The sequence below is a fragment of the Harmonia axyridis genome, chromosome 3 (assembly GCF_914767665.1).
Source record: "Harmonia axyridis chromosome 3, icHarAxyr1.1, whole genome shotgun sequence".
In the NCBI taxonomy this organism is placed as follows: domain Eukaryota; kingdom Metazoa; phylum Arthropoda; class Insecta; order Coleoptera; family Coccinellidae; genus Harmonia; species Harmonia axyridis.
In genome coordinates, this window is record NC_059503.1 from 7083607 (window position 1) to 7097334 (window position 13728).

General features: G+C 37.5%; 1 protein-coding gene across 2 annotated transcripts in view; it reads left to right on the forward strand.

Annotated features, from left to right (window-relative positions):
• Positions 1-13728, forward strand: part of LOC123676036 (neurogenic locus Notch protein) — an 82572-nt gene that overhangs the window by 29815 nt on the left and 39029 nt on the right. For both annotated transcript variants that reach the window (XM_045611682.1, XM_045611684.1), the window contains exons 3-4: positions 3185-3459; positions 5735-5930. In XM_045611682.1, coding sequence (XP_045467638.1) covers positions 3185-3459; positions 5735-5930 — 471 coding nt within the window. The remainder of the gene's footprint in view (positions 1-3184; positions 3460-5734; positions 5931-13728) is intronic.

Below are 13728 nucleotides of genomic sequence, written 5' to 3' on the forward strand. Positions count from 1 at the left end.
TTTGTATTGAATCAACGCAACGTACGTTCTGTCCTCTCTTCAGTGCTCCCAACGTAAGTGATCAAAACGCCAAACCAACGCCAGAAACAAGTGGTTTAGGTCGTACAGACGACATAAAGCGGTTATTTATAAGCTTATGACGTCGTCGGTGAGCACCACGGAATCGAACAAGTTGCAGAGAAGAACATCACGTGCAACACACATGGCAGTGTGTCTGTTTTCTTCACGCTCTTGGCCACCTCGCTTGAATGGGGAACGACCAACATGTGAGACCGTAATTCTATGCTTTCATTTTTTTTTACGAATGACTTTTCGAGTCTTGACTTCCTCTCTGTGACATTCTCGATGGGTCGACGGTCTCAAATAATTAGGTGGAAACGATGAAAAATAGTGTAATAGAATCTATTCCAGGTTGTAGAGGTTATTAGAGAGGTTGGAAGGGAATTTTGGATTAGGGGCATTCGCAAAGCCAACCAGTGATTAGGCTATTTGAGAGTCTGAAAGATATTGTCTTATATTTATCGAAATCCTGATATAATTTGCCGATATGAAGGGTTTCCCAATACGCTCTATTAGTGATGTCGTCACACACCGCCATTTTATTTCTCTTGTCAGTGTTCGGAATCCAAACAAACAAATTGTCATTCAAATTAGTACGGTGTCGTTGAAGAAATTGGCTTATTTTGATAAATAAGATTATTTAAGGAACGATTTTACTATTAATTGATAGACAGAAGGAACGAGATTAATGCCAGTAAGTTCAAACTTGGAGTTCAACTCATAAACACGGCTTTTTACAAAATCTGGGAAATAAATACTATCATTATTATTATTATTATTATTCAAACTTACTGGTATTAACCTCGTTCCTTCTGTCTATCAATTAATACTGAAATTGTTCCTCAAATACTCTTATTTATGAAAATAACCGTACTAATTTGGATGACAATCTATTTGTTTGGATTCCGAACACTGAGAGGAGAACCAAAAATGGCGGTGTGTGACGTCACACTAATAGAGCGTATAGGATATAGTTCAAAATTATACCAATTTTCAACTGTGGCAACACTGATAATATACAGTGTTGCCACAGTTGAAAATTGGTATAATTCTGAACTAATTGATTATTGATATATACTATTTTGTCTAGAAATACAATTCTAAATAGACAAATTGTTATTTCAATTGTAAATGTTGATTTGTATTCACATTTCACAGAAAATTAAGGCACAAGATCAATGACTACCTGTTGTAATTGCTTCCTCTGTGAATTTGTACTAGAGAAACTGTTTATTTCCTTTAGCCTACGATTCCTGAAATGCAATTCTTGTGAAATAAATATATAAGTTTCGAATTGGTCAATTCGGTAAGTTTCTTTTCAACTATAAGATGCTGATGAAAAAAAAATACAAAAACGTACGACTCTTTTTGTAAAGTCAGTTATTCAATTTATTAATCGTTTTCTTGATTCCTTCAGCTTTTATATAATTTATAGTAATATATTTTGACACTTCTTATGTTGTTTGTCTTTAGAAGATTATGTTATTCAATCCTGGAAAGATATTTACGGAAAAAAAGTACTTTTTCCAGATATATTCTCTAATTTAGCGCAACACACTGTATATTTCGATCAAGTAATGGCCATGAAAGCATGAACTAATACAATACCCAATACTAGATGTCTCAATACTCCCATATAAAAAAAAATTGACCTATGACATATCCAACCTCACTAATTTGATTGACGTTTCTTAGAACTACTGTCATTCAGGGAGCATAGAACCATATTTCATCTTCTTGTCTTGTCGGAATTAGCCGTGAACGTAACGAATGGAGGCTTTTCGCATATGAAAAGGACGGTTAAAATTGCAACTCATAGCGTGCTAACCAAGATACCTTCCGTCTATAGAAAGAGATGCAAAACGTGAGGAAGGCAAAAGGTTCTACGTCGGGCATTAAATACCTGGCGAAATCGACAAGCAAAGCTAATGGACGTTTGATAATGGAAGCCCGGTTCTGAGGGACAGTACGTGCCTAAAAGTGCCAAGATTGCTGTTATCATCGCCTAGAATAGGTTATGTTATTCATCAAAATCGTAAACATGCTTTAAGAGCATTCCTTGGATCGTTCTCGCATTGTTTGGGAAACAGGACGAAGGCCGATAAGCGGGTTGGTGTTTTAAGTTTAGCATACCTGGAATATAGCAGAATTATGTTGAAGCCAGTTCAGAACTTTTTCTCGGGCGATTAATTCAAAATTTAAATTTGGGTTTGTTTTATACATGGAGTAATAAATATAGTTAGAGGGAATATACGCAATTTTTACATGTCCCCAACATGGTTAGATTACGTTGTCGGATTGTGACATATTTTCAAATCCACAATATTACTATATGACTATGACTGCATATTATATTGAATAAAATATATTTATTTGAGTGATTCCCGATTAAATATGCAAATTTGAATATTTGGAATTCAATATTTTCCTAATTGTCGAATTTATAATAAGCAGAATATTCATCATTTTCTGTATCTATCTACTGAAATCCAAGGTTTGGCAATTTTTGCTCTCCTGGTGTCATCGGTTGTTTCACGTCGTTCGGCGCGCTTGAAGTTTGTTTTCTGAGTTTCTGATATATTTAGGTATTTATTTCAATATATTTTGAGTTAATATGAAACATTGATTCAGTATGGGACATAAGAAGTGCGTTCTTTGTGGTGAAACTCGCGAATTGAGTGAAATATCGTATCACTGATATGTTTTCATTTCCGCCCGCTTCATGTCAAATTTGATAGTTCATGTTGGGGATAAAATTTGCTTACTGAAAATGATATAGACGCTTCCTCTATCTATGTTTATTACACTGAGGTTTTATGCAATAATAACTGGTACTGTGATAAATGATATACATAATAATTTTCACTGAATTTTAGAGAATAGTACAATTTCTCAACACGAATGAAAAATGTAACAAACTTGGTAGAAATGTTTAACAAGTCGAAGGCAGTGGTTGATCAAAATTTCTAAGAGAATCCCGGCTAGAAATTTTTTTTTTATTCTAAAGTACAGGGTGTCCCAAATTCGATGCTTTCGAGAACTATATAAGATTCCCGAGATGTGAAGAAATAATAAACCTTTTTGTGAATTTTTTCTACTTTAACATTATCCTTCTTTTTTTCAGTTGTACGTCCAAGTACGTTGGTGAATTCTGCCAGTACCTGAATCCTTGCCACACAGGACCCGGACCTCGCTGTCAAAATGGCGGTTCCTGCGAGGTTTTGCTCACCACCGACGGTTCCCCGACGTTCAACTGTAACTGCCCTTTCGGTTTTAGCGCGTCACTTTGCGAAATCCCGATTCCGAACAGCTGCGACAGAAAGCCATGCTTGAACGGCGGGATATGCTCCTTGCTCTCCCTGGAGGAGTACCAGTGTTCCTGCTCGCCTGGTTACACCGGTAAGTTGCAATTCATTCTTTCCAGTGATTAAAATTACGTTTGTAAGTAATTTCCTGGTTTCTACGGATATTCCGCAGTGTCGGCAACATCGCATTTGCAAAATTATTCATATTCTTTGGTTTCCGTATCATTATTTACAAATCTTAAGCTGTTTATTAAATCCTTATATTTTCCAGGAACTAAAAATACTCCGTTTCAATGCTGAATTCTTTGAATATTCCATTTCCACAGCAATTCAAAGACGTTTTTTAATGAGACTAGGTATGGAATATTTTCGTTATTGAGAATTCAAACTAGTATTTTTGCTCATAAGATTTGATATACAACCTTTTTGTCAATTATAATACGAAACTAGAAGAAAAAGAAATATTATATGAATGTGTTGTTGCCAACATTTCTGTATGTCAGCAGAAACCAAGAAATTTTATTAAAATGTTATTAGATCATTAAATGATTATAATACATGCAAATAGCTCACTGACTAAATGTTATATTATTGTATTGGCCTTGTATTTTATTTCCTAGCGAGAATAGCTTATAGAATAAGAACGGTCTGAACTGAACTAGTCTGAACAATCTATCTATATGAATCAATTTAAAAAAATAGTGGAAGAAAATCTCGTATAGTTTCAAGCGAATATGAAAAGAAAAATTACAGCTAAACAAGAAACAAATCCTACTCTGAATATGATGTAATTCTTTCAATATTTGAGAGATTGAAGGTATATCTACCCAACTTCTCATAGTCTAGACACGCCACTGAATTCTTTTATGATCGAAATATGAGAATTTTACTGAAGTGAGGCGAACTTTTGCTTGCTTTTTCAAAGCATTCATGCAATTTTTCAGCTAAATTCCCCATAAAGTTTCAAACCGTTATAATTACTCAATTAACCTGCAAAGTGACATGTCATAAAATCATAGAATTACGTGATATTTTAACCCAATACCATTTATCACGTTTTTGCGGAATCATAATTCTATGTGAAAATGAAAGATTCTATGATTACACCAACATAACTGTTGGAGTTTCTTTTTCTGTGGTACGACGCACAGAACTCGTTTCTGCGATCCGAGGGTGAGTTCAGTAATGACCATTTGCACCGATGAGTAGAAATGTCCTTTTTCAGACTCGTTCCAATATGGAATCGAAGAACATCGAGCGCCTGATCGTCTAATACCATAGAAAATACGCGACGAGTGGAACGCCAAGTGAAATTACGGATTTCAATCACGTCCCTCGGGCTAACAACTGTAATACGTCCGATAAAATAATAATAATGGTTCTATGGTTGAAAGAGCTGTTTGGGCGAAGCTCAAACGAAATAATATATTGTTATTATCGACGCCACCATCTATTGTCTGACTAGTAATTTCAAATTTGTGAATCGTTTTCCCCATAATGTATGCATGCCACCTCTGAGTTATCTTGATATAGACACGATTCTCGCGTTTAGAGAAGTCACATGAGAATTGTTTTGAGCTTGCCGATGATTACAGAGCTTGCTCTACGTTTCTATACGTGAACGCCTGGACATGCAACAAATTCGGAACGCATCACCGCTACGTTATTCTATGACGACCATAGAATCTCGCATTTGACAGATCGGTTATCGAAAAATCATAGAATGGTCAGGTTTTACTTCTTTTGAAAGTCGAGTCCAAATGGTGAGTTTCTAAGAATCTATCCGACATCTAATCACTGTATCCTAGAAAGAACAAAACTAGTTCTGTGCTCCACAATATCAGATACCGAATCGATATAGAATTTATCAGAACCAGAGAATCTTCCATCTCGATCTTGCCACATAAGTTAACTATAAAAGGCAACATAAAGCGATAAAATTGACAATAAAATTATCCGAATACGATAACAATATATTTCGCTTCTTAATCGTACGAAGAAGTCAATTCGCTGTATAAGTCGAAACCTCAGTTTTCTAATTATAGATCTCCGCATAATCGATCTGGGTCTGAAAAAGTGGAATAGGTAAAACGGTCGATTCTCAATCGTATTCGGAAGTGCAAGGTTTTAAGATCAATAGGAAAAAAAGCGAAGCTTTGATCTGTTTCTATGACGCACCAGGGGAACGCCCATCGAGGTTAGGTTGGATTTTCTCACAGGATCTCTATGATTATTCATAGAAGTTAACAAATATAATCCTTTTCTATGAAAATCCACCAATCTCTATGATTATTCGTTGTGCATAGAGGTTAACAAATATATTCTTTTTCTTTGAATTATTTCAATGGCTTTTATGTTTTTTTTTTCAGGAAAACATTGCGAAAAACAGGACCATTGCGCTTCACAACCCTGTCGAAACGGTGCTGAGTGCATATCGGTCGGTGATTCGTACAAATGTCGTTGTGCACCAGGATTCACAGGACCTTCTTGCAAAGAGGACAAGGACGAATGCAAGAGGAATCCCTGTATCCATGGGCTTTGCCACAACACCCACGGCAGCTACACGTAAGTGTTATTTCTCTAAATTTTCTACGTAGTCGACGGACAAAGATTAACAAGTCGAGAACGGCGACGTATCGACATTTCAACGTCTTTTTCAACACTCAACGCTGATTTGGAAGCGTTGTTTTGGCGTTGAACGATTCATGATGAATCACCAAACCTTACTGAATAGAATTTTCAACATAGTTCGACATTTTCAACTGTCAAACCATAGACAACAACCATCGAAACTTGCAGCTGGAAAAACACCCGTTATATTTTTTAGAAGAAAACTTCAATGAACATTACTGAGAGTGTTAACAACATATTCTATGCATCTAACACCTATTGACACCGCTTTTGTGTATCTAGTGATACTATCGATTAAAAAAACCCTTGTATTTCGCTTATGGTACTGTAATTTGAAAAAAACTTTAACGAACATTACTGGGGATGTTTCAACATTATATATTATTCTATGAATCTAACCTAACCGATTGACAGTTCGGTTCTGTGAATCCGGATGACATATATATGTGTGTTGTCTTCTTCCGCGAAGAACGAGATCGGCGATTCCCGGCCGGTTAACAATAGACGATTGTTTTTACAAATTTATGGTTTTGGAGGGATCTGTGAGAAACTAGCGATCCAAAGGCTTCATAAATTATACCGCTGCCATGCCTTCGAGATGGCCACGAAGAGAACGAAGAATGTTCTGTGGCCGCAGGGCGAGACCGCGGCGAGGTTACCGAAGAGTGGTGGGCGTGATTGTTTTACGGAGATCCCTGGACGGTCATTACACATCGGCGAAGAGAAAATAAAGCCCCGATGCTGGGTACCGAAATGGTAAAGGGGCACGGAAAAAGTAACAAGAGTTATCGAGGCAAGAAACTCCGGCCTCGGGGGCTTTTTAGGGATGCCCAGGCCACGGTATAACATAAATCTCTAGTCGATGGTTTTCCGTGATGATCAGTGTTGCCAATTTAGATTATCTTTTTATGTAATTCTATGACTCCAGTTGAGGTTAGATGGGAAAGGTGCATGAACTGTCATTTCTTGGAATGAATTTCAACGTTGACTCATCAAATTTCTGTGTACCGACTGAGAACATTCTAATTTGACCAAATTTCGGACGATTATTTTGTACGTCGCTTTTCACGCGTGTATTTAATACACTTGAATTAGCCGACACGTAATTTGTTGTACTGCACGAACGACCAATTAATGGTCGACTTTATATATTTCGACATTTTTAATTAATATACGACCATGTTTTTACAAGCACCGACCCGATATAATCCTGAGATGAACAAATCTAGTTTCTTGTACTCAAATATCGAATTAGTATCAGCCTACGCTTCGAAATGCTGCAGCGAGATTGTCGGATTAAAAAAAATTGACGCCGACATCAGTCACGTCCTCATATTTAAATCCCCTGGTTTAAATTAAATTCGAGAATGGATTCAATCAGGTCTCACGGGTGGTCCACTGCAGAGAGAATGTTAATTCGGCAATCTCTCGAGTCGACATATCTGCGGATCTGTCTCCTGACGACGACTCGAGTTGACGATAATTTCCACTAAACGGAAAAGCTGGATTTGCATAACGTCACTCCCAATCGACGACAAAAATAACGGAACGCGGCCCAAATTGCTTTTGACAGCTGTTCCATAGAATTTTATCGCGTCGGTAAAGTAGATTCCTCCCCAACATATGCATAGAATAGCATCTATATTAGGTATGGTACTTTCGACCATAGAATTTAGTGAAGTAAATTCCTAACCCAGTTTTAAATTGTAGGTTATGTCATTCAAAATGTGATCTCTATCTGAGGGACCATAAATCAGGCGATCCAAATGTTTGATTGCGACGTGATAAACGATAATGATCGGCAGATCACAAGATGGTATAGCGAAATTCCTTTATGGTTCTATCGGGACCGCATAATGATATCTTCTCGCTTATTATTTCGACAATCGTTGGTATCACGCCTCGACATTCGGAGATATCGACAAGGTGTTCGAGATTTACCGAACTCGAATGGTTTGTTTAGTTCCTTTAATTATAGTCATTATCACGCGAGATTTTTGTTGAGTTATTCAATGTATTTCGGGTAGTACAGCGTAATTATGGGGTTGGCAACAATGCCTGTCAGGGCAGGAAAACATTTGAAAGTTTCACTGTCATTAATGTCAATATCATAAAGTGATATGTTGCTATTCTATGCTTTGCATATGGTATATCGTTTTATTCTATTAACTGTTGTTTGAAAGGAGAATATTTGATGATTAATCCAAATATCATTTGTCTAGATACAGACGGAATTTATTACAGTACCTCTTTTTCTTCCATTCGTTTTTCGAGTAGGCCAAATCTAAAGTTTCAAAAGATGTTTAACTTCTTTTATTTGACTTCCTACCGGTATTATCGACGTCTCTCAGCTTCAGTTCGTACGGCACCCAATTTCCTTGCTTTTGGATCATTCCCATGGCTTTCAAACGCTTGGAAATGGTTGTTCGGTCAACTCCCAATGCTTCAGCAAGTTCTTCTTGCGTTTGACACGAATCTTCATCAAGCAAAGTCGCCAATTCTTGATCTTCAAAGATTTGCGGCCGCCCGGAACGCTCCTTGTCTTCCACGTCGAAATCGCCACTTTTGAAGCGTCGAAACCATCCGCGAACACTTGAATCATCGACACAACCTTCTCCATAAGCTTCCTGAAGCAACCGATGCGCCTCGGCAGCAGATTTCTTCAAATTGAACCAATAAAGTGAAACTTCCCGCAAATGACGTCGACTCGGCTCAAATTTCGACATTTTCACGATTTCAAAAATTTATGATGCGAAAAAATTTCAACTAATGTGTTAGTGTGGAATTGTTGACAGATGAATAAGCTTTGATTATGACATATGTAACCATTAAATACTCGCACAGTATTGGTGGCGCCATCTCTTACAAAAAACGGGAAAGACTTATTCACACACCTGATATATTGGTGGATCTTGTCTAAACTTGCACAATTATTCTATGGTCCAAGTTTTGCCAATATAAAATAATATCAAACCATAGACGTAGTTCTTCTCGGAATCTTTCTATGATTTAATTAACTGGGATCAACGTCTTGTATTGATAGTTCTTCAGGAACTTCAAACCATAAAAATTTAATGGTTCAATAATCTACAACTTATACGACAGACGTAACAGCAATCTCGGAAGATGGTTCTATTGTATAACAATTTTTATGCGCTTTATTTCGTCCATGAAATAGCGGGAGAAGGAATCTTTACGTCTATTACTGGTCGTACTCATATTTTTTTTAAAACGAACAATCGATGATTATGAAAAATGAATTCCCTTGGGAGAGTTTGCAATTTTTCATGCAACGGAAAGTGTTGGCCAATCCAATGCAAATAGAAAACGTATGTGAAGTTCTCGTTATTGTTCCAGACTGATAATTGCCGTTGTTCAGGATTAGTGCTGGTGAAATTGTTCCAATTTGATGGTTAATTGAGATGTCGAATCAATAAGAGGAGTTCAATTAGTTAGAATTGATGTTAATTAAAAACTAATTGAGACATTTTTGTTCCGTACTTTGGAAAAAGATTACGTATTTGTTCTGTGGTATCTATTCTGTGTATGTTGAAGTTGACATTCCGTCGACCATAGAAAAACAGACGTGTTCGAACGGTGGGTAATGGAAGTGAAAATATAGTCTAATGTCTCTATTACGTAGATTCCAATCGCTCGATATTTCCTTATCCGATGTTAAGTACGGTAATGAGTAGGCAAAATAGGAATTTTACGATGTCGACCTTTTAATCGATGCTAATACAGCCTCAACTGGTTTGCTGCTTAGTACCACAGAATAGGAATAGGAACAGAGAATGTTAGGCGGACCACAGACCTGGTAAAAGTATTAACTGTCAGAAGGTGGGAATCGATAATAATGCTAATTTCTACGGTTAATTTCACAGCTGATAGCCGTCGTAGTCGATGTGAATTGATAATTTAATTTATTGACCTGATTTGAACATTTCTCGCCAATAAAAGTTTGATTTTGTTGATAAAACTAAATTTTTTTATTATGAAAATAATGGCATCAGATCTTGCGATCGCAGCTTATTCTCCAGGTACTCTAGATTCTGTGATTTCAAAACAACAATGACGTTCTATTCTGCTAAATTTTCGCATCTGTCTCTTGGCTTATTTCTATTGGCCCGGGGTATCGTCATCGAAGGCAGCAGGTGTGTGAGCGTAGCAAATGTTCGACTATTTCCGAAATCACAAATAATATTGCTCGGAATGTACCTGGACAGACCCGATTTTTTGAGGTCGCTAGGTAAGCTAGCTTTTTGTTTGCGAATCTGCAGCGTAAAAAAAGCTGTTTTCAAGATACAGGGTGTTTCTTGTAGTATCACATTTTTGTGATGATTATACCAGTTTATCTAATCTTTATTAATCTCAGCTGCAGATTGGGTATAGAAAAAAAAATACCCTTTAACATCATTTTCTCATGGATTTCCCTATAATTTGATTATTATTCAGGACGACAACAAACTCACTACCTCTTTTCGAACCAAAATTTCTTCGAAGCGTCGACTGCAGACATTCTATGCATCTCTGGATGAATCACAGAAGGCGAGGCAGAAACGTCACCTGTCAAAAATGCCGCTGCATTATTCAAGCGGACCTCAAGGACCAATCTGACGTTCCGCAGATGATGCAAATCGATTTTACCTATTAGGAACGCGCGATTTTCTATACGTTAGGTCATTCAAAGACGTCGCAGCAGAGCAGCCGGTCTTTGTTGTCGCAAAACGTGAATAAATAAGTTGTGTCATCGATCGATAACTGTACCTCTTTCTATGAAAATGCAATGGGTACAGGATAAGAACGACCTTGCCCGAGGCGGAGATTATGCGCTTTTATGAGACAAACACATTATAACAGTACGTTTTTAATTGGTGGTCATGGGAACCTGATGGAAGGATATATCCGGAAATATGACTGTCCGAGTTCTTGTAGAACGAGATACATTTCCGTCGAAAAAGTGTAGGTCGACAGAAATGGCCGTGTTTTTGTTCGGTTGTCGGAGAAAAACTTTGCCAACGGGTTTGAAGTCATTTCAGGTCTTGCAACACTATTATCTACCGCTTCTTTCTCCCAGAACTTTTTTTTTGGTATTCTACTAGAGGTTTATAAAGATGAAGTATTACACTTTTTGGTTCCTTGTAAAGGATGTTTTTTTTTTTCGAGGTACATAACTTTAAGTTGGCATTACTGTTCGAGATGGCGACCGATTCAACAGCTGTCAAGTGATTTATTCTCAGTTTGGTTTGGCAATTCATCATGAATAGACTCACGCCTAAACAACGCTTGCAAATAGTGCAATTTTTAGATTGCCGTTGTTCCCGATTTTCATAAGCGAATTTTGTTTAGCGGAGAAGCGCACTTCTGGTTGAATGGCTACGTCATACGTGGGCTGGTGGAATCATTGGTCCGTACTTCTTCAAAAACGATGATGGCCAGAACGTTACAGTAAATGGTGATCGGTATAGAGTCATGATTACATATTTTTTCATTCCTGAATTGAACAACCATGATGTCCAGGAGCTGTGGTTCCAACAAGACGGCGCAACATGTCACACAGCTCGTGCCATAATCGATTTATTGGAAGACACGTTTGGTGACCTCCTAATTTCACGTTTTGGAGCTGTAAATTGGCCTCGAAGATCTTGTGATTTAAACCGCTAGACTACTTTCTGTGGGGCTATGTAAAGTCATTGGTCTATGCGGATAAGCCTCAAACCCTTGACCATTTAGAAGACAACATTCGCCGTGTTATTGCCGATATACGGCCACAAATGTTGGAAAAAGTCATCGAAAATTGGACTACATCCGAGCCAGCCGTGGCAGTCATATGCCAGAAATCATATTTAAAATTCAATGCCACAAGATTATCTTGCGGATAAATAAAATTCATGTCAATCGAATAATCCACCGTTGTTTTATTGCAATTTAAAGTTCTATAGCTCTAAAAAAAACACCCTTCATTAGACTCCAAGAATCTTGGATCATGGAACTTACTTATTGAACAATATAAACCATATGTACAAACATTGAAACTACTTATTTGTACTACGTACCAAACTCTAATTGAAGCAAAAAATGTTATTCTTCTTCTTGCTTCAACGATCTACTGGAAGGATTATACTTCAACATCTTGTATTCTATGCAATCTCGATCAGATTGCTCCTGGAAGACCATCGAACCACGCAACTTCATTTTTGACAGATGACATTCCAACCGCGCCCTCTATGATTCATCCCATTAGAGTGGGGGAAGAACCCCGTTTTCTGGTCGCAAATTGCTAGTCCGATATCACGTAAGATAGGAGCGAGGAACAATGGTTACGGAATCCTTGGCCATTACTACCCACCTATGCCAGTGTGTGCATATGTATTATTATCAGTTGACCCAGGGGTCAGTACGCGGGCCCGCTCTAATGGTTCCGGTTTTCGTGTAGGGGAATCGCTGAACCACTTGTGGCGGACCTGGGACAGTGTTGCCACTAGGCCCGACGGCTACCAGATTCCGTTGAGAGTTTCCCATCAGAAAATGTTATGGTTCAGGTGTTCAGGTCTCGATGGGAGCAGTGGAATTTAGTTGTGGGGTTTCCTTTGGTTGCTCTGCGATCTAACCTCACTTATGGGATTGACTGTCAGTTTTGTAATCAAGTGATGACAAAACCATAGACTACACTGTTGTTCACTACAATCTCTTATTGTATACACTTCTATAGTGATGAATTGAAACTTTCAGGAGTTTCTATTGTTGTTCTCTTTTTGATCTAACCTAACTTATGGGATTGACTGTCAGTTAGGTAATCAGGTGTAGACAGAACCACAGATAACTCTCTTGTTCCACCACATAAGAAATGTAAAAATAATAAAGAGTGTTGCCATTATAACCATTTTAAATTGCATAATTCCTATTGGAAATATCTTTTGAATGATAGAATGTATGCGTTTCATTTATGAACAAAACAACTAAGTATCAACCTATGAAGCTTTTTTAATCATATTTCTTAGAAGTATTAAGGAATTTAAGACAGGAGACAGCCCTAGAAAACTTTTGTTACAGAGTTTAGCGAATATTTCTTTAAAATTATGGTTGTTTGATAGTTTCAACCTATACATTAGGAAATGCCTTACAGGATAAATGAATTATTGTTACTATGCATACATGATGTGGAATATTGAATGTTTTGTGTGAAATAGTATCCGGAGGTAGAAGAAGAAATATTCTTGGCCCCTGATTTGATTTTTTCCACTCACAAGATGCATTTCAGATAATCCTGAAAAACTTGTGTTCAAAAAAATTTTTAACAGCCTGTTATCTTGTCAAAAGAGACCAATTCAATCGAAAGCGTCATGAATGCTTCATCAATTTTTAAAAAGAAAGGCAATCGTCTCGATGGGCCATTTAGCAGCTAACTTCTCCTATGTCCTTCCCACACTGCGAACTTCTTTCGGTACCAATCGAACAAAGAACCTTTTCATCGAAATCCCTGGTGAGACGCTTTGTGGCGTTCGCACTGAATATCCCAAATAATATCTCGTACTCATTGTTTATACAGACATATTATCCATCATATTCATTCGTTTGTCAGCATGATAATTATAAGAAGAATCGAGGGGGCCATTTATGCCAATTGAATAAGATTCTTCGCTCCACTCGTATCTCTATGGTCCAATGGAACGCGTCCACTTTCGTATCTATGAATCCATTCATCATCACAGCTTGTTCTGTGACATTAATC